Genomic DNA, 27,961 nt, shown 5'->3' on the forward strand with positions numbered 1-27,961 from the left:
CATGCCCTTTGTAAATTTTGGTGCATATGTACTTTGGCAAGCCCTCCGATTTTTTTAGAAAACGAGAAGAAAGAAAAAAAAAACTTCCCGGCAAGGCCTCTGCAAGGCTAGATCCGCTAGTAGCTAACACTATCCTCCTCTTCCTCCTCCTCCTCCTCCTGAGAAGGAAACTTACAGAAGAATAAAAGTGGGTTGGAACGTATACGGCAGGTATTACCAAGTCATGAGCACCCACCGGGGCTTCCTTGTCGTTGTCTAATATTTAAACGGATGTTGCCGCACAAAGGAACAAATTAAATAAATAAACGCAAAGAAGCGGAAAACGCAGTGATGTTCGCTTCGGGGCAACAATTGATGCTGAAAATATGGGAGGACGCGCACTGGCATATAATTGAACTTAATTTTATTGTGATATCAATTATATGGACACTCCAAGCGGATTTCTGCCGTCGGCGTCGCCGTGAGGTTTCGTATAGAGTCCAACGGCGATGAAGTCGTCGCCGCGCGCCGTATGCTGTATGTGGGAGTGAAGGCTCGCGAGGGACGCGCGCTTTCACGGCGAGCGAACGCACGGGGGAGAGCAAACGCGACTTCTTCCGTCGCTCGAAACGCCGTGGGGGGACGGGAGGGAGAGAAGGGAGGCAACGTTTAGCTGCAGCACCAAATCCGTATTTATATAAAAAATGTCACAGTTTCGCCCTAAGGGCGAAGCGATGAATGCGATAGCAACACAGCAATGTCATACGAAGTAAGGTGAGCGGCTTTGGTGGCAATATGAATTGTAGTAAACATGAGCTGATTAAGTAAGCAGGTGTGCTGCGGCGCAAGTAGACCGACATGAAGAGAGACTCGATGACCACGAGAAGGCGCGTGTGAAACGGCGGTGTTGATGAGAAGCGCTTCCCGTGGGCAGCGCGTGCGAAGGGACACACCTGTAGCGCTGCCGACCCGGGCAGCATTGCATGTGTAGCGTGCGTTGGAAAATGTGGCCCGACTATTACTAACTGATTGAACAAGCGTGGTGTGAGCGCGCACAAACAAACATGAATAGATCACACTGAATGACTGCAGACAACGACTGTCAAAACGCTGGCAGCAAGCGCATATATACGCCGCAGCAGCGGGCGAAGGTACGTGCGGTCTATCGCTTCAACGGAAACTGAGCGGCGAATGCACGGCGCATAAAGGTCAGAGCCGTGTGGAGATAAGAGACGGTGCGGTCGAACGAACGACGAGCGCGGTTGTTGGCAGCGTAGAAGTGCGCCCCCCCCCCCCCCCCCGCTCCTTCCGGCGCTGGCTTCCCGCTTCCTTGCTTGCGCGTGGGAGAGATAAGAGACTGTGCGGACGAGCGACGAGCGCGGTTGTTGGCAGAGAAGTGCCCCCCCCCCCCCCCCTGCTCCCTCCGGCGCTGGCTTTCCGCTTCCTTGCTTGCGCGTGGGAGATTGAGTGCGTTCGCTCTCCGTGATAGCGCGCGTCCCCGCACGCTGCCTCTGGGGCATACGGCGCGCGGCGAAGATTTATCTATACGGAACCTCACGGCGACGGCCGACGGCAGAAATTCGGTTGAAGTGTCCATATAATTGCTATCGCAATAAAACGTTGCGAGGCGAGAAGGTGGTAAAGACTTCCGACGCTGCTCGACGAGTGTCCCGTTCTGATCTCTTCGAAAACCTCCCAGCCGCCAGGCACCGGTAACAGTCACCAACGCCGCGCGCGTTCGGTGCGAACGCGTGCAAAACGCCGACGGCGTCAACAGTTCTGCGCGTTGCTGGTGCTGCTGCATGTCCAAGTTTATACAGCTGATAAAACTACTATCCTTACTCCGTATAGCTCTCTACTAATTTGCTATCGCAATTGATGCTTCGCCTTTCGGGTGAAACTGCGACATTTTTGCATTTAAATTCATGTCCACACTATGATACTCTACCACAGCGAACTTTTGCTTTTTTGTTGCAAAGAAGAAGCCCCAATGTCGTTCTGACGTTGGCTACTATAGATATATAGGTTTCTGTAAGATGAGTCTACGCCCTATTTGTTATGGGCGCAAGCAGATAACTCCTTTTTGTCGACTCTTGGTTACAGTTGCCGCTCGATTTGGAAACTGGAAATTAATAATGCACTGCTTTTATGAACCCGAATGCATGTCCAGCTGACAAAAGCGTTTTTAACGAGACAATGCTTCTCGGATAGCTAGCTTCAGGGAATATTCATGTTGAAATAATGGCGATGACACTAGGTCTGCGTTATCGGCCCCGGTATTGCGCTGGCAGTCATTGTTATAATTGCGCTTTCAACAACATACTGGCGCCGATAGGTGGCTGAACGGTATCATGAACTGAGTTGAGCCGCTGATGCTAACGAATGCGTAGTAAGCAAGAACAAAAACCTTTAATGATATTTTCTTGCAGAGAAAATTTGCACTGACATGTCTTTGATCATAACACTGATCGAATTTAACCAAAACGCCTTTCAGCAGTCCTGGTGGCCGGCCTTTGAGAGGTAAGGCTCCATTAGCGTCTGGCACGTTAATGGTACTAGAATTAACGTCGAGCGTCATTAACGTCGGCCGAGCCTGCTCATACGACCAGCCACTTGTTGCAATGTGTCTGTGCTACAGTGGCACTGCTTCCATGGGTGCCGCCACAGCCTGCTTAGCCTCGCCCAACGACTACTGGTTGCCAATCGCTCCACGGCTCCAAAAAGAAGCTATCGTCTTCCGCCTTGTGGTCAAAGCCTGAGCCTGCACTGGTTGGAAAAAAATTCAAGCCCGAATCCTCGCTCTCTGGGAGGAATATAAATAAATGTAGCTCCACCTGGCCGCCACGGCGCACGCTCAAGACCACCTAAAGATGATCCCAGAGATAATCCGCCCATTTCCTGAAGAAGCGGCTCGCTTTAATTTCCTTGCGTCACTCTTGCCCAGAGCAGTTGAAGTATTTCGCAACGATATCTGGAAGGCTTCCAAGCGTGGCGATTGTTTCCGAACTAAGCGTCCACTTTAGCGTACGAATGACGAGTTGCACGGACCCGGAACACAATGCCGAGAATTGCCGTGGAAATGTCGCAAGCCCTGGCGACGCGCTCCCACCCCCTGTGTCACGCACACTCACTCGAGCACCCCCCTCCTTTATGTTCGCCGTACGGGCTGCGGCTCACCGCGCGTGAGACGCTAGTCTTTGCTCAAGGTCGCTGGACCAGGATGGCAGAGTTGTTTCTCCGCTTACGGAATGGTTACGCCTTTTTGTTTTGTTTGTTCACCGTAGTGAACTAAACACAAGGAACTACAAGCGTCGCGGCAGAGCTATAGAAAGAAACGCAACGGAGTCGAAAATATCAGAGATATACATTTTCTGTCCCAGGCTGGGTTACGATTATTCCGTAACAGACAAACAGGCGAGACACGTGAACCGGGAGAAGTGGGAGCGAAACTGCGGAGGGCAGCAAACATTTCGTAAAATAATCGCATTCACGAAGCTTTCGCTGCGTGCAATGTTCTCCCAACTGGCGGGTATACCTTCGCTACTATATCGTTCGTTCTCTCGACCGGTCGTCCTTATGAACCGTTCATGAGTACGGACAATCTCGCGCATCCAGGCCCGGCTAATCATGCCAATACGGGCACATTACAAGCCCATAAGCACACAAGCTTTCATTGACTTATCTGTTTCCTCGTTTCAAGCAACGCTATCAAATGTGTAAAATGATTTGGTTTCAGTATATCAAACTATAATTGAACGCAATATATATAGTAACTGGATTTTTCGATGGGCCAAGCGTATTTAGGAAAATCAGAAGCACAACTTCGCGGTTATCTTAGGTTTATTATTTACCCAACGGTTTCGGTCGGTAGACCGAAACTTTTTTAAGTTTCGGTCTACCGACCGAAACCGTTGGGTAAATAATAAACCTAAGATAACCGCGAAGTTTTAGTTTCGGTCTACCGACCGAAACCGTTGGGTAAATAATAAACCTAAGATAACCGCGAAGTTGTGCTTCTGATTTTCCTATATATATATATATATATATATATATATATATATATATATATATATAGGTGCTTCAGCTGAGGCGTCCGAAAATGCTTGTAATGAGAACATGCGGACGGATAGGATAAATGGTTTCACGGAAGTATGCGTAAATATAGTGGCAGACATCATAATAATCATGACAATCGTCATCGCACTGGTCAGTTACCAAATCATGTGTTATACCACATTAACTAGCGTGTAAAGGGTGCATACTGAGAACGATTACGCGTAGCCCCGGCGAAAGCATTCGACAGCCATTCTTACCGGCCGTGGTGGCTTAGTGGTTGTGGCGTTGCGCTGCTGAGCACGAGGTCGCGGGATCGAATCCCGGCGGCGGCGGCCGCATATCGGTGGAGGCGAAATGCAAAAACGCCCGTGTGCTTGCGTTGTATATTGCACGTTAAAGAACCCCAGGTGGTCAAAATTAATGCGGAGCCCTCCACTACGGCGTGCCTCATAATCAGAGCTGGTTTTGGCACGTAAAACCCCAGAAAGAAGAAGAAGAAGCGTTCTAAGTCTAGCGTTCTATCCTGTGTGCTTCTCGCTGTCGTCCGCTGTCTTTTAGTTAACGATGTCTCAAATCTGCCACAAATTCAGATCGTGGTTTTGGCACGTAAACACCTTGTTTTTTTTTTTTCTTACACTTTTACAATGCTATGCTTCAAGGGCGGTGTGGCCCGATGACATTTTGCTAAGTTGACGCGCGAAAAACAAAACTGCGTGGTCGAAGGGCTTAGTTTCGGCTACGACACCCGTCGCTGACTATCTGTTTCGGCGCTCATGCAAGCGGCGATATCTGAGAGAGACCCCAGCCTAATGACCGCATTTTTCGAGGCATTATCGCCGGGCTCCGAAACAATATTACCCCAATCACTAGCGGAGAAGTATTACATTGTCCACGCCTTTCGAACGTAATAGCGCGGCGGGTCAGTGAACGTTTTGTATAACGGAAAATAGTTTGCGCCCTACTGGTGCAACAGACCAGCAATGCACGCCTCCGCCGAGCATCAAGTTGCGTTCTTCTTCCGCACACTTGCGGCTTCGAGCGTCCAATCAGCCAAAATTAATCAAGCTGCAGCACCTATATAGTAAGATCCCATTGTCGAAAATCTAAAAACATTTAGGTAGTCCACCTAGAAGGTATAATTCAGATAAAATACCTAAATATGTGTTTAAATGGTATAGATAAGCGGAGTTATTGGTGTTTAGATGGCTTATTAGATAATCGATGCACTGTTGCTATTCCCGTCGCTGTTGCTACAGCGACTAAGGTTAAATCACATATATATTCATTATGAGCATATCCTGACACCTGAGATAAAACACTGTCTATGCTAGCGGCGACGACAAAGAAGTCAACAGGCCCGTGATGCATGTAGTAAACAAACAAAACTAAAGGAAAATAGCAGCCGAAGTTTCAGTAACTTTTGCTTAACTTAACTGCGCGGCGGCAGCGGCGAATGAAGTGGTACGCGGCTAAATAGTCTTTAGCTAGCAGAGCTCAGTGGCGCACTGCCGGGGGGGGGGGGGGGGGAGGAGGGTTGCAAACCCCCACACCTGAGGCCGAGTTAACCCCCCCCCCCCCCCCTTTTGTTTAACCCCTTTTCTTTCCTTGCGCCTTTGAGTACTGTAACTAAGATGTAAGACGCGCAATAGTCTGCACACTCGCAAACTTGCGCAAAAAGCGCATTTTTTGACAATTTCCCGCGAAGAAATTGGAAATAGTGCTGTTTAGATGGTATTGGCAAACCAAGGCAAACTGTCAACCCCCCCGCCCCCCTGGCAAAGATGCTGGGTGCGCTACTGGCAGAGCTGCATCTCCCCCCCCCCCCCCCTTTCCGCTCCCTCTTTCTTTTTTAAAAACTAATTGTAAGTGTATTTTTTACTGTTTCAAGTCTGTGTCTGTGACGACATAAGTTCCTATGTAGATTTCGGCCCTAAGTAAATGGGAGACATAGCCATAAAACGCTTCTGCATCGAAAGACGCAATTGGATACGTTACAAGAAGACAGGGATGCTATTGCGAAAGCCAAGGCACAGCGGCTTACAATGCATGCACATGCACGAGTGACATTCATATCCGTGGAAATATATTACGACAATTCGATGTAGTCAGAAAGAATTCGCCGCTTACTCCTCACTTGTATGCATAAGAGGAAAACGAACAGCACCTGGATGCTCTCTCCGCTCTCGATGGTCCCACTGAGTCGTCTAACGAAAGCGTGTCTCGCGAGACATGAGGCTTTCGATTGCTCAACCGAAGGCTGCATGCATTGTGCGTTTTTTCAAGGACTGAGAACAGCCACAAAGTATACGTGCCTGGGCAGATAAATGGGGAGGAGAAGGCGATCTCCGGACAGCTTGGCGCGCGTGTCCCCGCAGCGACGTCGGTCAGGGAGGGGAAACGCGATTCCGCGATGATGCTAGGGCGCCGCGCTCGGGTCTCGGCAGTGGACCGAGGCGGCAGATGTTTTTCAAGTGCGCACGTCGTCACGTGGCCAGCCTGGACGATCGCGATACAAAGCTTTTGTGCCCGCGGGAGACCCGTCAAATTGACGGCGCGTATAGTGTCAACCCCGCTTTATAACGGGCGTCGAGCCGTGAACCCAGGCTCGTCGGTGAGCTCTTGTGGGACATAAATCGGACAAACTGGTTGCTCACCTGCACCTCAAAACAATTTTGTTTCTAGCTTCGTCCAGAATTTTTAAGACTATCATGGTGCATGATTATAGCGTACCCGCTTACGATCGGGCGTCTACTTTATTAAAATCAGCCGCCATGTTTTGCCATAGTTATCAAAGAGGCAACAAGATGGTCCACTTCGCGGCACGTTCCCGGAGTGTTCAAGGCAAGTACACAAAACGCAGAGGACTTGGCGCAACATAGACAGAATTGGAGCTATAACGCTTGCCCGTGGAAAGCTTTCGTCATAAGTTATCGCTGTCGATTATGTGTGCAGAGAAAATAGTTCAAGCATCGAGGCATATACGCGTACAAGACAATGTCTCGACGCGTTCTAGTTTTGCACGTGCAGGCCAAAAATGAATGTGCTTCGTTAAGCAGAGAGGCCCTACACCCAGAGTCGGCGGTTCATTCCTCTATTCAGAGTGGTCATAGCGGGCCGCACCGGTTGCGAAATGTGGGCAATCGTTCAAGGGCAGCAGTCAACGGAAATCACTGCTGAAAGAGAGTGTCACGAAAAGCTTGCGCTCTTTATTTTTTCTTTCTCATTTTTTTTTATTTCCTTCTTTCACTCTTCGTCCTCCTTTCCTTCTCTCTTGCTTCACTTCTTGTTCGAAATTAGCGAAAGTGCGCGTTGTTTTCTTCTCCATGCAGAAACCCGCAATGAAAAAAATAAAGCTGAGCGCAAAAAAGCCATCACGACAGCAGCTTGAGTCGCTTTCTGAAAGGAAAGTTCTCAGAAAATAACCCCTCATTGGCGGCGTCGTTCCTAGAAGTACATGTTTAGCTACAGACAAGTTGTGACGAGAGTTACCCCCTGCCATCGGGGAGTCAATCATGCAAATCGTTCGGGAAAATATCGAAATTTGAGCTCAGTCTTTCGCGTTTGATATACAAAACACTTGTCGTGGCCTTTCGGGGATTTTCTGTTGCTTGCTCGCGGGTTTTAGCGGAGGAGCGTTTCCTACCAACTTCCTATCAAAACCTGTAAGAGGAATTATGCCATCAGTGGCACACGCGGAATAAATGAGGAAGATTGCTGAGAGAAAGATGTAGCGAAAGCTGGCTTTCCTAACCGAATACCTATTTCTCTGTCACTGCCGCAGAGGAGCTAAGCAAAATTTTAGAAACACTCGCTTCTTCAATGGCTTTTTTTTTTTTATTGTTCTCCTCCTTCAACGTACACCTCGCCTACCCTTCGATATTATCTCTTTCTCTGCTGTGTCTTTATGTCCGGTCTCCTCCTGGGTTTTCTCTTTAACCCAGAAGCGCTTTATGGACGTCATCCGCCAGACATCTGCCAAACATCTGAAAGTGTACTTTTCTCACTGCAGCTGCCGAGATTTCAACCATCACGCTGTTTCAGCTTGCATGATGCGCCCGAATTACTTCAATGTGTTCTCGAAGTGCCGAGGCACCATTATGTCAAGAAGCCAGCGATGCTACAGGTATGGTCGTTTTCCTCGGCGATTGATGTCTGAACATGCGTGTATGCAGAAACGCCGCAGCAGTTGAGTCTGCTTGGCACATGTTACCTTTGTGCTATAGCAATTAGGGTGATAACCGAGCAAACACCCGTACAACCTTTATCCACAGTGACCGCAATATTTGTGTGTAGTCAAAGGGAGCGTTCGAATTGTTGTTCACCTACATTTTATTCTGAACTTGCGCAGTGCATGGACTCCGGCTGACGCTGCCTCATTTATTTGGCATAAACATGCCTTGGATTTACCTATCTTGGAAGCTGGCGGCGGCTAAGGGTTCCACTAAATAATTTTTCGTAACCTCCCTGCCCCCAATATACAGAACGTGCAGCAGCGACGTCTTGCACGGTTGATGGAGTTAAACAGTTACGCGGTTTAACGTCCACAAATTGCACAGTGAGTTTTGAGGGACGCCGTATCGCAGGGCTCCGGTTTAACTTTGACCACTTCGGGTTCTTCAATGCGAACCTAAATCTAAGTCAAACTCGCGACCTCGTGATCAGCGGCAGAACGCCATAGCCAGTGGGGGTTAATGAAATTGCACGCGGTGAAAGTTCAGTGAACCTTACACTAAACATTGGTTTAGCGGAAAAAGACGCGGGCGAGAACGATGCTTAATCGGTCGCAGTGGCTCAGTGGCTATGGCGCCCCGCTGTTGAGCACGAGGTCCCGAGTTCGATTCCCGGCTGCGGCCGCATTCCAAGGGGGCGAAAATGCAAAGGCACTCGTGCACCCAGGTGGTCAAAGTTAATCTGGGTCCCTCCACTACGGCGTCTCTCACAGCCGCAGCATTGCCTTGTGACGTTAAAGCCCACGAATCGATCAAACGATATTAATGTTTCGTATTAACTAAACCAGGTTTGAACTCCTTAGCCTTATACCGGGCATATGCGAATAGGCAAAATTTCGAATGCGAATCGGATAGTCCTTCTTATTCAATCCGTAGTCAATTCCAGAATTAACTATATTCAAGTCCAATATTCGTATCCATCGAATATGGAAGCGATAAAAACACTTATTGGAGTCTCGAGGGAGGCAGGACGATGGGGGTAAGGACTAACTTCGAATCGCAATGATTCTGTTGCAGGATAGCTCCGGCTGTTATGCGGGGCCACCAGTTCTTTAGCGAATTAACGCACGTGGCAGATAACATCAGTTCAGCAACCTCCAGTCATTGAATAAGAATGGCTCACTGAAACAATCTATATATACGAATTTGCTCCGATTTATTATTTGGCCAGCCTCCACTATGTTTGCATCAATTTGACGCAATGTCCGATGCTGTTGCATTTTGTCGCACACTTCTGTCTTACAGTGAACCCAACAACACACGCGCATCCGGTAACATGCCGTTCGCGCGCGTTGCAATTTCTGTCATGGCCATGGTGCCCCAGATAATTGAAAGCAGTTGTTTATCATTTACAAGCTCCTCAGTTGTCCGGTCGTCTAATTGTGAACGATATCACGTGCATGTGTCAATGTATATAAGCGTGATTACTTCTTTTTTTCCCCTTTTTTTTAGGACACAGGCTCCGCGCAAACATCGTATTTCATGTTGCTTTAGAAATGAGAAAATATTCGATATTCGACAATGAATGGTCGTGTTTCTCGAATATTCAGTTTAATTCGGAAAATCACTATTGGAGCACCCTCACCTTATACATTTTACCCTATATCGCTGGGAAAATGCTCGTGCGTGCCTGCCGCCGCATGCCATCGGTGACAGCCGAGGCACGCGCTACTTTGTGCCCTGAAACGACAGCGGACGCTGTCAGACGCGTGGCCAGGCGACACGCACCCACCAAATGTCAGGTGTGCACGGGACGATACAACATGCCAGCCGAGAGAGCAGCGCGCTGATAAACATCACTGTCGCACACTTCACGCAGACAAGAAGAAAATTTTTGTAAACAAAGAGAGCATTTTCCCTTCGTAGGATATGAGCTCAATCCCAGTGGGACAAATACGCTGTATAAGAAGAGGCGTCACGATGCGGATAAGAATTAATGTAGCAGGCCCCTGAACAATAATTCGCACCGAGCACCAGTCTCGCGGCTTGTTTTCCTGGTCTTCTTTCTGGTTAAAGCAGCAGTATCTCATCTCGTGATGGGTTGCAGTTACATGCCGCGGCTTTCGTCAGACTCTTTTAACGCGTAAAAGCGTGGGCCCGTATTCACGAAAAGATGTTACGCTAGAATTGTTCGTAAGAGTAAATCTCTGCCAATCCTGATGCTAATGGCTAAATGCACTCACGAATGAAAAACTTTGTGAATTCGGCCCCTGTATTATCTCAATTTCTGATTTACAGCGAAACTGTATATGACTCGGATCCCGGAATTTCTCTCCGTCGACATAACAGTCGACAGAAAACCATTCCACAAATTGAAGCGAAAAGTGACCATCTAAATTGGAATTACGCATGCAAGACACACCCGTTTGACACACTCGTTTGACACACCCATTGACACACTCGTTTCAATATAGCAAAGCACAAAACAAGTGTCAAAACCACATGATAGGTGATAAGGTACGTTTGAACAATGAGAAGCACGGAGCGTTGGCCGCATGCCTTTGACGGTAAAGATTACGCTTGCATAAGCTGCAGTTGCCGGGAAGCGGCAACTGTAGCATACGAAGCAGTGAGTGACGTCACTACACTTTCATATGTAAAAGAACCCGCCTAGCAACTGATTTTAATTATGATAGCGCTATGGAAAAGCCATGCATAGTTAGGAATCCCGGAGAGCAGCGTGAACACGATGAGCGGTGACGGGAACAGCAACGTCCATATGTACAACGGCGCCGTGCTCAGACTAGGCTGGACTTAGCTGCCAATCATTTCATGTAGTGCATTGCTCAATGGTTCAAGGCTACGTCACATTGGTCTATCGCATCAGGTGATACCTCAGCTTCGCTGGCCAACCACCTTCAAATCGGGGATTAAAGCCGAATTTTTCTTGTTTCTTCTTTTTTTAGTCGCAATAATCTTAATAAAGCTTTCCTAGAAAACCTCGCCTCCCGTGGCAACACCAAGGAACGCATTTACGACGTATCTTGGGCGTCGCAAGAATGCCCGTACAAAAAGGAAGAAGTTCGCCTTTTCGGCAAGGTAATGTAAGCAAGCGTAGATATTAATACATCTGCATCTACGTCTGTGCACTGAAATATTGGTGCGTACTTAATCACCCCAGGTGGTCAACATTTTATCAAGTTTTTCATTGGCACGTAAAACCCTACCAACTATGTATTACATGGTTGTGATACAATACAATCAGCGCGAAAAAACGTGGTCAGAGGGGCAGAGAAACAGATAAGACAAGCGCTGCCGTTTCTCTGCCCCTGTGTCCGCGTTTTCTCGCGCTGATTGTATCTTTCCCAACCATGAAAAACGTATGCATACGTATGCATACCATACGCGCCCCGCTTTCGGTACTTATTTATTAAACTGTAATACTAAACTCTTCAGTCATCTTGACTTAAATCATTTGAAGCTGAGAAGTGGGATCACTCTTTAATTTAAAGCTTTTATACCAAGTTCGTATCGCAGTGCATCGTTTCTGCGCTATGAAATTGCCGTTTAACACCCGCATAAGTCATTACTTTAATGTGGTATTCCAATTCCGTTGTACAACGATCCGCACTTTGCGGGCAAAGCGTTGTCCAACGGCAAAATTCTTGCCTGAGATAATTTGACCTGCTGCGATGGAGAGCGCTTGAAAAGGAAAGTGGCGTGGTAATATTACGAATGCATAGTTTGCAAGTGTGTGCGTGTGCGTGCGTGCGCGTGCGTGCGTGCGTGCGTGCGTGCGTGCGTGCGTGCGTGTGTGTGTGTGTGTGTGTGTGTGTGTGTGCGTGCGTGCGTGTGTGTGTGTGTGTGTGTGTGTGCGTGCGTGCGTGCGTGTGTGTGTGTGTGTGTGCGTGCGTGCGTGCGTGCGTGTGTGTGTGTGTGCGTGCGTGCGTGCGTGCGTGGTGTGTGTGTGTGTGTGTGGTGTGTGTGTGTGTGTGTGTGTGTGTGTGTGTGTGTGTGTGTGTGTGTGTGTGTGTGTGTGTGTGTGTGTGTGTGTGTGTGTGTGTCCGCGCGCGCGCGGGCGTGGGTGTGCGTGTATGCCCGAGCCCGTGCAGTGCTCTACCCTCAACCATGAATACTTCTGTAATGCTTCCACGGCGTGCCTCATAATCAGATCGTGGTTATGGCACGCAAAATCTCATAATTTCAATGCTTCCTCAAATATACACTTACAATTCTGTGGTGTCACGTGCTAAAACCACAATATGACTACAGGGCACGCCGTAGTTGGGGACTGGGAATAATTCTGACCACGCGGGGTTCTTCAACGTGCACCTAAACCTGTACACGATCGTTTTTTTGCATTTCAGCGCCATCGAAATGCGACCGCCGCGACCGGGATCGAACCCGCGCGCTGAGGAGCGCAACGCCATAGAATATACATGTAGTAGATGTGTCACTTATTCTTGAAGGGTACAGTCAGCTTACAGTAACAATGCAACTTGTTAAGAAACAGCCTCGTGCGTTTTGTATATGCGCCTGTCGATAACTCTTGAGAACCAAAAACGTAGCTTTCGGTGTGATTCGTGCTCAAAAATCCACGCTAAATAAAATATAGCGCTGCGTAGGCGAAGTAATTGTTTTTTTTTACATTAATTTACATGCAGCAAGTGCAGTAAACCAAAATACGCAGCGGTTGCGCCATGCCAGGGCCAGAAATGTGTTCAGCGCCTCCGCGTTGTTGAGCTAAAGGAACTGAGAAACAGTAAGTATGGTCGGATCCCGGCCACGGCAGCCGCATTTCGATGGGGGCGAAATGCGAAAAACACCCGTGTACTTATATTTAGGTGCACGTTAAAGAACCCCAGGTGGTCCAAATTTCCGGAGTACCCCACTACGGCGTGCCTCATAATCAGATTGTGGTTTTGGCACGTAAAACCCCATAATTTAATTTAAATTTAAGTAAGTATGGTCTTGGTAATAATACAGGCGCCTCAGCTAAGGGGTAAATTTGTGCAAAATCCTGCACTGCAAAGGTGATTTTGTGAGCGTGTTGGTGTCCACATCTTCTCAGAGCAGTCCGCGCTTCTACATTTATGTGGCTCAGAATTCGCACTGTCAGCAGGAACGTTCGTTGAATTGTCAACTTCGTCTCGATCCAGGTTAACTTCCTGTCGTCATGTTCTTTCTCCTGAGCAGCGCATATTTCATACATCCCGTTGTTGGAACGGTGTATTACTCGTGGTCGGTCCGCATGTGCCCTCAGCCAACCAGAGATAACCGCAACCGCATAACATTTTGCCCATGGTATACGCATCACACTGACCATCCATCCATATCCATCCATCCATTCATCCCTCCACCCATTCATCCATTACGTCTGACTGTGCCTATAATGTACGTTGTATAAGGTTTATGCATCATATGCAGGGTGTTTCAGCGAACACTTTCAAAATTTATTTAAGGTTGCCTGTGACAGATAGCCCAATTCTAGTTAATGAGCTGGTCTACTCGAAGAGGCGGACATTATTACTTGCACAAAATATTGAAATGCATAATCGAATAATTAACAAAAATGACTAATTATGTTTTTAACTAATTACCTAATGTTCCATATTGCAATTTACAAATTGTAGCCGTGGAATTTGCAAGGCGGATCCACTTGGAACAAATTCTCGGGATGACACCAGTTTCGAGATATTAATTCCCAAACTTTGCGGGGAAATGCATTGGCGTTCCAGTTAGTTTCTTGCCAAAACGTCGCTTTATAGATTGAAGCACAAAATTAACTGGAACACCAATGCATTTCTCCGCAAAATTCGGGGATTAATATCTCGAAACGGGTGTCATTCCGAGAATTAATTCCAATTGGATCCGCCTTGCGAACTCCACGACTACAATTTGTAACTTGCAATATGAACCATTAGGTAAATAGTGAACAACTTAATTAGTCAATTTTTGTTGATTAGTCGAATATGGATTTCAATTTTTTGTGCAAGTAATGTCCGCCTCTTCCAGTAGACCAGCTCATTAACTAGAATTGGGCTATCTGCCACAGGCAACCTTGAATAAATTTTGAAAGGTGTCGCTGCAACACCCTGTATATATATATATATATATATATATATATATATATATATATATATTGCTGTGCGTCTTACTCGGAACGTCCTCTAGATTGCAATAGGTCTGTAAGGACATACGCACTTAGAACTCCAGGCTCACAAACGCGTGCCGATGTTTCTATTACCAAGCCATGACATCACGAAGGCATGAACACGGATAAGCACTCACTTATCACCATTCTCATTTGATTCTGTTCAGTTGTCGGTAGGCTTGCGTGTTTTCAAGGCTCAGAGCGCAAACGCCTTGCATTATCTCGTGGGTGTTGCACATATACGCAAGCTTTTCCAGCGTATACCCTGCGAATCATCAAGCCGCGCTGCGCAGCCCGCGCCGCGGCTCGCACGCTGCTCTGGTGCAGACCTATCGATAGTGTATGAAAGACGGCTGTCAGTCAACCTCCAACGTTTCATTTGTAAACGCTGTACATACCACGTGACGTTTTTTTTTCTTTCTTTTTTTAGTTCGAACAGTTATTTTGCGACTCGCATGGAGCATATATAACGCAATTCGTCCTGTGCATGTGGATTACCTGAAGAGGCGGGCTTGAAGGCGGACATTACTTGAAGGCGGACGTTACTTGGCGGTCATTAGGACATTACTTAACGTTACCTGAAGAGGCGGACATTACATTGTAAATCACAATGTACATTTAAGAAATTTTATTAATTGACGTCTTCATTCACTCCAAAACACATGTTGAAACTACGAAATTTAAGCCCAGCAGTAGTGAAATTATGTCTGTCTCGCAGAAGCCTTAAGACTAGCACCACTTCGAGATATCCATCCTTAAAACGTGCTACGAAAAACATTGGCGTACCACTTAATAGCACGTTTCCCAGAAGCGTCCCTCTAGCAGTTAGGGAATATGTTAATTGTGACACCAATGCACTTTTTAGCAGAGTTCGGGGATGAATATCTCAAATGTGGTACTTGTCTTAAGATTTCTGCTAAATACACATGACTAAATTTGTGCTCGGCTTCAATCTCGCATTTTCAACATGTGCCATAAAGCAAACAATTAGGAAAGTTATTTAGTGAGTCTTCTTGTGCAAGCTTTATCCGCCTTTTTTTGTATTACAACTGAACAGGCCGAATTGCGCTACATGCTCTATGCATTTTTTTTATTTGTTAATTGTTTCAAAATGGAAAAATACACCCATGGGACGGCTGGACACGTTTGTTGACGACGCTTTGTGCCTTTGTTTTGCTCCGGAGTAGCTACGCGATAGATAACGTGCCCAGTCTAACGTTAGTGATGGCACTTGTGCCTTTCATCGTCATCCAGTTATTGTCCTCCATTTTGCCATGATTTACGTACATTTCGTCGGTCATGGTCCATAGGTTACTGGCACTCTAACCACGCTTCATCGTGAGCTGTTCGGAACAAGTGCTTCACACTGGGGTGAAATGCGTGTCAGGCTGTTCATGAGAACAGAATATTCAGTGGGGCGCACGTTGAAGAAATTTCACGAACCTGCAAATATACGTCTTTGTCTGTATTATATACTATCGACCAAAATAGTTTACGGAGCACAGGATCTCGGAGAACGCTAAATATCCGAGCAGCCTTTAAAATTAGTCAGTAAAACTGTACATCACAATGTTGTTCGCATGTACCAGTAGAGGCTGGAAATGGGAATACCAGGCTGCGTTTTGAGGCGGCGGAGATATTCAGCTTTTTGTCAGATCCCTTGGTCCGTAAACTTTTTTGGTCGATAGTACATATGAACAAGAGAAGCAGCTTTCCAATTTTCAAAGATGCGACTTCCTCGTTCATCTCATTAGTTGTAAACATATAATCTCATACTTTCTTAATTGAAAAAGTGGGGGACTATACAGAGAAGCCTGCAAAATTTTCTTTATTAATTAAGCTGAAAACGAGGCCTGAGCAGTTCAGCGGTAACAACAAACTTCAGTGCCAGACAACGAAGTGACGAAGATACCGCCTTAAGGACGTTGTAAAAGTCTGCTGTAAGCAAACATGCGACTAGACCCGACCCTCACGTCCTTGTTATTTATTTGTAGCATAAGTCATCATTTTGTTATCAGGCCGCCCACGCCCTATTTAATTTATTGCGCCGTGAAGTTCTCAATCCGTGACTTCAAATAGATCCACATATCAAGGGCATATACTGTGTGCCTTTCTTTCTTTCTTTCTTCCTTTCTTTCTTTCTTTCTTTCTTTCTTTCTTTCTTTCTTTCTTTCTTTCTTTCTTTCTTTCTTTCTTTCTTTCTTTCTCTTTTAGGCTATAGAGACTTTTCAAAGATTCCTTGCGGCAGATATAGCCACTTCAGCTTCAGAAGCAAACGTTTCCTGCTCAACAAATCACAATGTAAAATTTATTAACAAAGTTTATCCACTTAACATACAAATTATTGCACTATAAATCAAACCATTCAGTGCTCAGAGCATGTACATTTGATAGCAGTCCTGTGTCTATAGCAGTTTCTAGACATTCGCCTACCCTGCAAAGTGTGCACTGATTACATTCTCATTCTGCGTATATATTCTCCAAAGACGCGCTCGTTTACTCAGTAACCTGACAATTTTCATACTAGCTTCTGTAGGGTGATGCCGTGGAGAACAGGACCCTCACAAGCCGAATTTTTTAGCACTACTGATCTGTATACATGTGTCCCAACCATCACGCACCAAGATTTAAAAATATTCAAATGCCACATAGCTGGACAGTACCAAGGTAATGTTGTTTGCCGTCGCTTGGAAATATTCAGATTATTTTTTGCATTCCGCCTAATTACATAATTCGTCTTAATTGATCAACTTCTCAAATACTATAATTAGATGAAAAGGGTCAATGAGAAAATTGTAGAGCAACATGAAAAACTCCCCGATACAGCTTTATGTTGCTCGATACGTGTTACATAAAAGTGTTTTTCCGAACGTGAAAGAACCCCGCGAATACACGCGAAGTGCCTCGAGCGGTCAGTCACGCGGCAATTTTGAGTGTATTGGGTGCATTCACGGTGCTACGATACCCCTGTCGTGTGTGACGACAGAGTCAACGCTGTAACGCTGTAATAATGAAGACAACCGCAAGAGCTGCACAATGAAATTATCCCATGCATTGTTCTGCGTTAGCACTGTCTTCGCATGTTCTAACACACATAACGTCTTTATCTATTTTCCCCTTTGCAGGACGTGCATACTTACTCGGCACTGATTGGGTGAACGCCGAGAGTGCCGCCTAAACACTCTGATATATTTAATTAAGCTAAGGAATATTACACCAGTCGCTGTTGCGTTGTGATGAGTCAGGAGTAGAGACCGGAAGTTTAGGCAAAATGGCTATGTTTTCCTTATGTCCTTATTGTGCCTATGCAACATATATGGACGAACTAGTGCAGCATGCGAGGTCTGCAGCACCGACGAAACTATCGACCACCTGCTGTGCCACTGTCCACGATATGCCCCCGAAAGACAAGAACTTGCTAACGCACTAAAGAAACTGGACAATCGGACGCTTTCCGTGCAGGTGCTGCTGGAACACCGCCCCCATCGCTCGTCGGCCCATAAAGCGGTGAAGGCACTTTTGTGCTTCTTGAGGACGACGGGCTTGTGTCAACGTCTGTGACTATTAGTGCAATAACACACGCGTCAGCAAACTAACCGCTAATTCCCCGTCTTTCCTTCCCTCCTCTCTCTCTCCCTGTCATCTTTGTGTTCCCCTTTCACATTCCCCCGGTGTATAGGTAGCCAACCGGACGTTATTCTGGTTAACCTGCCTGCCTTCTGCCTTTTTCTCTTTCCTTCCTCCTTCCTTCCGAAATGAAGGTCCTCGGTCCATGGCTGTACGCGTCGATGGCACAGAAAGCGACGAAAGCGTTGTTGAAGTACCTGAAGTCGACAGGTCTTGGCAACCATGTGCAGAATTGGTGCAAGCCTTCAAATTTACGCGCAACTGTGTTCTCTTTATATCATCTCCATCTCTCTTTTCATCCCTATACCCGCTTCCCCCAGTGCAGGGTAGGAAACCGGACGTGCGTCTGGTTAACCTCCCTGCCTTTCTTTTCTTATATTTCTCTCTCTCTCTCTCTCTTAAGCACGAACTATTGGTCTACGAACATATTAGTGGCCCTTTTATCGTGCCTGTATATGCCTATCTCGATGTTAGTGCTTATATTACATTTTCAGAACCCATAAACGCCCTTTTTTGTGTGTTTTGTCCTAGTTTTATTTTGTTAATAATGTTATCACCCGCTAGGGAACTTTGCTGAAGGCAGCCGATTAGTACCAAAAACACTTTGATGGCGTAAATGCTGCTATTAACAGCTTTGCAGCAGACGAGATAATCGCTCTGAGAAGGGCTCAAATTGCTCTGCGTGACTATACACTTGAAGGTGGCTTAGCGTACTTGTGCGCTGACTTCATGTCTTTAGCCGCCATAATCGAGAAACTTGAATGCTTGGGTGCAACTCCGGCCCGGAACGTTGAGCTCATTTCGGGTTGAGCGTTCATTTTGTGCATACAAACCAATACTCAGTGAAAAAAAAAAAAAAAAAAGCGTAACATGAAACCGGAAAATCGCGAGATAGTGCTTGTTTGTCCCTGTTTTCACAACTATCCTCGTGGTGTCAAATCACACTAAATTTCAGATAAATCTTGTAACCTAGGCAACTTGCCTCATTACGTTTTATCGAAAAAATAAAGAGAATTTTTACAAAATGGGGGTTTAGTGGGCTGTTTTTCATACGAAGTCATAATTTATTATCGGACGCACAACGGAAGTTCTTATTAATTGAGCGTATACATGGCCTAAAGGACAGCATTTGGCGCCTATACGGGGTCATCACTTTTAAGTATTCCGGAATTTTTAAGAATCGCACCAGGTGTCACCAGGACTTGACGACGTGCAGATTTACCTTGCGTCGCTCCCGCGTTTCGCCGCGGAGCAAGCTCTGAACCTCGGCACATTAAGGTCGGCTGCAGTCGCACATTCAGAGGAATTGTGGGCAAAACATTAGCGACTTATTTCAGCAGTCTGCCTGTAATTCATGTTAAACAAAGATTTCCTCTTGCTCAACATACTTAGCCTGCTCTATTGTGTGCGGTATGGCGTGCGATCTTTACAGCGAAGTGACCTGTATAACGAAGGATTGTGGAGGTCCCATGCCCTTCGTTATATACGCGTTTGACTGTATACCGGTTAATGCTTTTACGACGTTTGTATCCCATCGGTCCCATCACGTCTCACATTTCGGTTACACGATGCTCGAAAACGAGATACCATATCTAGGTTCTCCTCCCCATATAATTTTCACCGACGCAGTTGTTTGTGTCAACGTGCAATCTGCGTTGGCTTTCCGTGTCTTCAATTTGGTGTTTTTTTCTTTAATTTAGTTTTATTTACTATTGCAGAAAAAATGGGGGCGAGAGGGGGGGGGGGGAGGTGGTCAGGAGACTACTTGCTCAAGAACGGGTATTTCTACCTTTAAAGAGTGGTAAAGATTAGTGAAGATTGCAACCTCAAGCTTGAACATAATAGCATGGCTATATATTATGCTGTTCATCTGCTCTTACACTTTAGACTAGTCCGGAAAATCCATTTTGGTGAATGAATCCCTCATGCAAGCGTATCGTTTCTGCTTTCTATGGGACACGTTCCGCTTGAAGGGAATTAGCTGAACGTTGAGAAGTGAAACTTCTTAAGGTTAAATCACGCAGGTGAGCGCCGTAGTCGGGGCTGTGCCGGGGTCGTTGGGACTAAACCCTGTTCTGGCGAAGAAAAAATACAAGGACCATGAAGCCGTCGAATCAGAACCCTATACTCACGCTTTTCACTCTTGCGGTAATTCCTGTAACGTGTATGTCACAACCTCCGTGGGATACGTCGTAAGAAAGTGAAGGTAGCGTGAAAGCTGGCTGACGATTGAATGGTGCTGTTTACGTTGAAAGTAAGCGCTTGGATTATGATAGAGTGTGGTACACGGTTACGAATTCATTTGGACCATCTCGGATTCCTTTACAGGCATCGAAATATCAGCAAACGAACAATTTATTTATTTATTTATTTATTTATTTATTTATTTATTTATTTATTTATTTATTTATTTATTTATTTATTTATTTATTTATTTATTTATTTATTTATTTATTTGAATTTCGCGCCATTTGGCCCTGTGCTCAGCAGTACAGATCCATAGGCACTCAGCTACCGTGGCAGGTGCCCACGCACAGCGAAAAGCTTCGTTCAAGCTGCACGATGGCTCAGAATCACTCTGCAATACGCTTGGATCGCGGGGGTGGAGGGCGGAGGGCTAGCTATATATCTTAAGCATCGCTATTCATGTGAAATAGTAATGATCTCTCTATGAGTAATGGTTATATGCAATGCCTAGCAATAGAAACGAATTCCTTTTTTCTTAGTGTGGTATGTAGACCCCCAACTGGCTACAAGCGCTGTTTCCTAACCCATGGGTGATGTGAGCATCAATATGCTGAGGGGAGGTGTATAAACGCTCGATTTGAAGAATCTTATTTCATCTTACGGATGCGAAAATGTTATTTTAGGGCCTACCCGTGTTACTCGCAATAGCTCTACATCAATAGATGTCTGTATAACAAGGATAAAAAGCCATGACTACAATGCTGAGCTATGCCCTATGACCTAAGTGACCACTTGCCCATTGATATCGGTACACCAAACTCTAATGATAAAGACCAGAATTTTCCCGGGTATAGATGTATATAAGTATTATAATGACAAATCATTACTTATGTTCAGAGCTTTAATTGAACACGCTGACTGGTCGCGTGTGTACCCCATGCCTCAAAAGTTTTCGGAACACGGGATCGGAGTAAAATCTAAATTTCATCGCAGCCTAGGCACAGGCCCTTCAACCGAAAGGTAGAGTTGATACTTCGTGCAATTAACACATTCCTGACACACATTTCACACTCTGTGGTGAAGTCGCGAGAAAATTTAACTTATTCTCATTTTCCGTGCTCCGAAATATTCTGAGGGCGGCTGTACTTGCAACAAAATCCAGTTAATACATATGGGACCTTTATAGAGATCTTCCCTCAATGCTACAGCTCTGCATTCACGATACAAAGGTTCAGGAAGCGAAGTGGTAAGAATAGGAAGCCATGGATAGATAGCGATAGATAGATAGCGAAACACTAAAAAAAAGAAAAAAAAAACACGCTTTAAAAAAACTTTTTTTTGCTAGAAGAGATATTACAGTGCTGTGACAGTTCAAACATTTTCGCAACAGTTTACTCAGCGATAGTAGAAAGGCTAAAATAGCCTATTCTGAAGTTATGTTTCCACGCATAAAGTCAGATCCCGTGAAAATATGGAAGAGCGGTAATTATTTAACTGGAAGAAGTTTGCCACCCAATGAACCTAAATAAAGAACGTTGAATGATGTTTTTTTTTTACAGGGGAGAGAACTTGCGAATGCAGTAGATTACTTTGTGAACAAGGCTGTTGATGATGAGGACATGATTCAATGTGAAAACGAAGTAAGTAATCAGGTGAATTCTCTAGCGTTGCACGAAATTGACTTGTCTTGAACTGTCTCCTGCCCCTGTACTCGTCAAGCGCATTGAAGGAGATCGGCTTCCGGCAAATGCAACATTGATTCGGGATGCAGTGTGTCCACCATAGTTTACGGGCATTATTTGGTGTCGGTTTTATTGTCTTCATTTGTTATGTCCTTCCTTTCTTTTTTTCCCCCCTTTTTCTCAGTTTTTTTTTTTTTTTTGTGCTTACATGTTGGCCCCCGGCTCTCGCAGCACTTGCACCTAATTTCCCTATAGCAATGTAATTCCCAAACTTTATATGCAGCCAAATATGTTCGCATTAGTGCATCGAGCAAACGGCAATTCGCGCGCGTTCATCACGTCCAAAAGCCGCGCATTCTCATCATGCAACAAATGATGACGTTATGTCTTCGTTAAACGAATTGTACTGACAACGTGTTCTTCGTCTTGGTTTCGTTTTTTTTTTTTTTTTTTCAAAAGCGTGAATAAATATCTTGTCGACAACGTCCACTGCAGCACTAGGTTTGACTGACTCCACGTTGCCCTCTGTGAGCGCAACGTGCAAGTAACGTCATCACCATCTCCTCTTTCACCGCGGGTCTTTATTATTATTTTTTTCTCTCCTGCGTATACTTTCTGCGAACGTGTACATGTTGCGGTCTTTGTCTCTCCCGTCATTTCGTCAAAAAAAAAAAAAAAAAAAAAGAGAGAGAGAGAGAGAGAGAGAGAGAGAGAGAGAGAACGCATAACGCGCAACAATGGTTCGTGACGCCGAGTGGCTCACACGAAGCGGAGGCCACTGACCGACCGACGCGGTGCGGGACGCTCGCGACGAGGTCGATAGCGGGGGTCGCCAGCACTTCCCTCGTTCCTATGTACGGGCCCGCAGGAGTTTCCCCGATGCGACTCGGAACGACGTAGTCAGAGAGGCGCCGGGGTACTTCTCCCTGGGCGCAGTTTTGCGCAGTCTGTACGGCGGCCGCCGCTCTCGTGGAAGGACACGAGCGAGCAGAAAATGTATTTCCTTTCCTTGCATTCGCACGAAAGTAGTTACGCGTGGAAAGAGAAAGTTCGGATCGATCATAACAACCGCCTGATCAGCGCGACGCTCGCGTGTAGGAAATTTTCACGAGCCCGAATTGGAGCTCAACCACAAACGGCAATAACATCTCTGCGCTGGGAGCAGGACGTCTAGCGTATAGGATAACGCTATCCCCAAGGCGCAGCTACGTGACTGCGCGTGCCGGCACGTGTTCAAGCACTCTTGAAGCCACTTGATGAGTTAATGTCAATCTGTATCGGGCTGCCCCTCACTGGCCAGAAGGCTGTGTGGTTCCTTTTCGCGGCCCGTTCGCGTTTCTTGCGCACACCGCGTGAGTGGCGTCTTCGTGGCGCAGAATGCTGGAAGAAGAGTCACGACTCGCGCTCGTCTCGCAGCTACGTTGATGAACGGCGTGGCCGGGTGAGCGTGTGCTGTGGCGGCTGCCTAGCAGCCGCCGAGACGCAGCGCACGCGCCGTTGTTTGTTTGCACGCGCGGCAGGAAATCCGCCGGCATTACTACGGAAGGGACCGCATACTGTGCACGTCCGCTCAAAAGAGCCGCCGACTCCACTATCTTCATATACTGCCACTCGCCTTATCTTTCTCATGCACCAGACCCGAATGACGTTCTCGTTTTCGCTCTATATTACTTTCCTTCGCGGCATTCTCTGCGGGCTCTTAAACAGCGTGAATGGCTTGTGGCGGTGTGCAGATGCTGGATGCCGTGGAGTTATTACGTGAGTGTGGCCACGCACTGAAGAATCGCTCAACTCGCACTGAGCCCGTCTTAAACACTGTTCGCTTGGCGCGGACTTGCACACTCCTTAACTCGCCAGCGCTATAGCTACACCAAGAGAGACCTCCTCATGCACGGTCGGCGCTGCTCGATCGCGATCCCACTTAAAGAATATATTTAGTAAAACCTAACGAACACTTAGAAGGCCGTTTCTGCACATTTCGAGGACTGCTCTCCCATCCACATAGCCGTGGACATAGGTGCGTGCGCATGAAAGAATTATATGCAAGAAAGAAAGAGAAAGAAAGTGCACTGCATAATAATTAAACAACGTGCTTCGCAGAACCAAGAGGCGCGGCAAATTTCATAATTTACTGCCAGACCCCGTTTTCCCGCAACAGGTTGTTCCTGAATATTATTAATCCATTTTGAGAAATGAAGGCCTCCAGTAAGTGAAGTAACCTTTTGGAATCTTCCAAGTTCCTTTGGTAGACGGACTCGGCGCAATATCGGAGAACTCCCCTACCCCCCGCTCTCTCTTATTTTATGACGCGCTCAAACAACAACGTCTTCGTCGCTTGGCTCACGGCCATGATTCGTTTTCTTCCAAGATCAGTTTCCGTTCTGTATAAAATATCCCCTAGAAGCGGTCCACAGTACAGTTCCTTAACCCTTTAAGACGCTGTCTACACACAATTGTGTACGCCAAGAAAGTGCGTCAACAGCAATAGCATTGATGAAATTATTTATACTTAAGATGTGTCACATACAACTTGAAACTGGTCTGATTGGAGTCGTGTTGCAAGTTTGAATAACGGGTTCAAAATGTTTTAGTAAAACGAGTGGGAAGGTAGACGGTTGTGTGTACTCGTACTTGCTCGGTGCGCTTATGTCGTTGTATGCAGTGGATGTACTCATTTCATTGTTTTTTACAGTGTCTTGCATCAGGCATAATTTTCAATAAGTGCCTGGATGGGTGCTTTTCAAGCCTGCTAGACATGAAATAGTTGATGTTCTCATATGTCCTTTATGCCTGTGTTGAGCTTTCGCATGGACTCCATGTTCTGTAAGCTTCTCAAAACTCTCTAAATAATTGAAAAAAAAATTATCTATTCTATAGCTGTATGCTTTTTATGTTTCTGAATATGCAAGAAATGCGTTGAAAGTAAGTTTTCAGTCAACAGAATTCATTGGCATCTGAAAGGGTTAAGGGTAGTACGCACTCCCACACGAGTTTGCGCCAGCTTACGCGATACGAGTGCAACCGGCCAAGGATCTACGTCACGGCCAGTGCGCCGCGGTTACATACACGACCACTGCAGATAAAACTCGCGCCAACAGCGGCGAACGTGGAGATATCTTAAGTCCGCGTCAGGTTCCCCGTAATCGGGGGAAATGTCATGCGGGGACACTGACAGAATGCAGTTTCTTTTGTGGATGATAAAACAGGAAGAAAGAGTGTAGTATATACTCTGAGTATTTATAGAGCGAGACGGTTCTAGTTACACTCATGTCTTGATGCGTTACTGCTATCCAACGTAATTGGACAAACCTATAACAAACTGAAATTGACTTTCATTATTATTTTTTTTTTTTGGGGGGGGGGGGGGGGGAGGGCACAAGCATTCTTCTTCGAGTAGCCACTTGTCGAGTCCTTATTGAAAAGCAGCGACAGGCGGTCGCGAGACGTTGCAGCTTCAATTCTCTTATCTAAGCACTTCCATGCAGAGCCGCGGCACGTTGCATTCGACGCATAATCTGCTCATCCGGTCGGGCGTCGGGCCGCGTATAGAAAGCGCCTGCTCGGTTGAAAACCTGTGGATCAGACACCGGCTGGCGTTGCCGCCGTTCGTGGTACTTACGGCCGCCGCGTGGCGCTTCTTTTCCATAGCACTGGCCCATTGTGATTGGTTAGACTGGAGGCGTGTCCCCCTTCGATAGCGGTGACAACGGTGACAACTGCTGTCCCACGTGCACTCGTCGGGTCAGCGCGAGTAGAGTCGATGGTGGCAGCTGATGATGCACTGACGAAGTGACAGGAGCTTATTCGCTTTGCGTAACAGAGAGCAAGCCCTCGGGCAAGGCCCCGCACTTCGCGTCGCTGCCGAGGTTCGGGGAGGATCGGCTTTTTCGCCGGCAGAAGGCGTGTTCCGGACGCGGCGCCCTCTCTAGGCTAGGACAGAAATCGCAGACCGCTTGGTTCCTCTTCTCTTCGTTTTACGCTGCTCTTGAGGTCGCCTGTTTTGCTTCAGTAGTCGCGCGTCGACAACAAAATAAACGCATCGATGAATGCTCGGAACGGCGGTATGCGGTGAACGCGCTGAAACGGCCGGGCGGTTCACGTTCAGGGCGGCGAAAACGCGCTTCTCTCCGCGAACGCAGGCGGCAAGCCGACACCACCGACACTGCACTATTAATAATCTGGCTATTCATGCGTTCCGCCTAGTAATAGGAATTCTTCCCAAAAAATAAAAGAAAGAAAAAGAAAGGAAAGAAAGGGGTAGCTTATTTTATGTAAGAGAAACACGGGAGCGTTCTGGAAACAAGCATGAAAAATATCCCCCCCCCCCCCCCCCACACACACACACACTCCACACACACAACGATTCAGACTAAATCAATGAGGCAACATCTGAAGCAACCATCTATATATTTTTTTTTGCTGGATTCGCGTTTTCGCAATACCTACAACAATAATTTTACCCGAAATTGCGTTCCAGGGAGCCACATCTGTTCAAAGCATTTCACTTAACAGCATCCTCTTTCCGAAAGTGGGTGCGTTGATGAAGTAACAGAAATCGTTGAGAATTCTCAAAATAAATCTGTAAACATTAGCTATAATACCAGATTGAATTTTTCGTAAAATCTATGAATGTACAATATTCCATACACAAAGAATACCAAGCTATATGCAAGTATACGGATGTTTACAGCCTGATCGACATTCTGACTGGCACCTTAGATCGAAATAGTTTTTAAAAGAAATGCGATTGAACAGTTTATTCCAGAAAGCAGTAAGGAGCATAGGCAGACAGTTTTCATCCCCTCTCCGAGCTTTTCAACCCCCCTCTTTATCTTTATATATTAATTTTTTTATTATTCAGAATACTGTAAGCCCGTACGGGCTGTTACAAGGTGGGATATGCATATACAATAGAGTAAAATATGTCGTCGATGAAAATACACATCATAAGAAAAAAAAAAACAATAATAATACAAGTCATGAAAAATACAACTCCAAATTTCGTTCAAAGGAAGTCAAGCCAGCCATCGGCACTATTGAAAACTTCCTTACTTAGGTTATTCCACTCAGCTATAGTACGAATACTAAATTAATATTTGTACACATCAACTCGTGAGTTATAGGGCCAAAAAACATGACAATGACTGGTGCGAGGTGAAATTCTTGCAGGTGAGAGCAGGTATGACGATATATATATTAGAGAGAGAGACAGAGTCATATCATCAGAAGCCAACAAACAATAGCGACAGCATAGGGGAAATTATGTGTAGCCATTAATTAAATTGAGGAAGTGATAAATAAATGGAAATGAAAAGTTGATTAAATAAACAACTGGCCACAGGTGAGATACGAATTTACGTCTTCGCATTACGCGTGCAATGCTTCTTATGACTAATAAAAATCGCTCCCCTCAGTTTCCTTTCCTCTCGTTCATTACATAGCGAGGGTCTCGAATCCGGCAGCTTTCATGCCTTCAGGTAGCATGTGTGGACTTATTCCCCCCGCCAAGGCCATCAGTGGTGGCACTGGCTAACACTCCCAGGTTTAGTTCTCGCAAATAAACATAAATACATCGCAAAGTGGATCGGAAAAAACGGCACCGCGATAGCTCAATTGGTAAGAGCATCGCAACCGTAATGCGAAGACGTGGGTTCGTATCCCACATGCGGCCAGTTGCTCTTTCATACACACTTCATGTCCATTTATTTATGAGTTCTTTATTTTTCTCCTATGCTGTCCTTGGTGTTTGTTGGCTTCTTATGATAGGACTAATAAAAATCGGGCCCCTCGATCGGTTTCCTTTCTTCTCGTTCACACACACGTGTGTGTGCGTGCGTGTGTGTGTGTGTGTTGAAAAAAACTTTATTTTCCGACGTTTCGGTTGGGTTCCAGCCAGCGTCAGGGAGTCTCCATATTGCCAGACGCATTTCAATGTACGCGTCCTCTTCTAAGTAACCATCTAGAAAGACAGATGGTTACTCGCTCAGGCCCTCGCTACTCGCACCGTCAGGTGCGAGTAGCGAGGGCCTGAGCGATCGGCGGGCAGCCATCTTCTATTCCTTTCGGAACGGTGCAGTCTGTGGCTATTCAGAAAAATTTTCAGTTTT

The 27,961-nt window shown here is 46.2% G+C and overlaps 1 protein-coding gene across 2 annotated transcripts in view; it reads right to left on the minus strand.

The window, feature by feature from the left end:
• The window catches only part of LOC119434682 (Golgi-associated plant pathogenesis-related protein 1), a 44,217-nt gene extending 18,490 nt beyond the window's left edge, over positions 1-25,727 (minus strand). Inside the window, exon 1 of one of the 2 annotated variants that reach the window (XM_037701773.2) lies at positions 25,474-25,727. In XM_037701773.2, coding sequence (XP_037557701.1) covers positions 25,474-25,513 — 40 coding nt within the window. In that variant the 5' untranslated portion in view covers positions 25,514-25,727. Of the gene's footprint in view, positions 1-6,162; positions 6,322-25,473 lie in introns of those variants that run through there. The other variant, XM_049672111.1, reaches the window with a different exon arrangement.
• Between the last annotated feature and the right edge of the window lie 2,234 nt (positions 25,728-27,961).

Source organism: Dermacentor silvarum, chromosome 1 (genome assembly GCF_013339745.2).
Source record: "Dermacentor silvarum isolate Dsil-2018 chromosome 1, BIME_Dsil_1.4, whole genome shotgun sequence".
Classification (NCBI taxonomy): Eukaryota; Metazoa; Arthropoda; class Arachnida; order Ixodida; family Ixodidae; genus Dermacentor; species Dermacentor silvarum.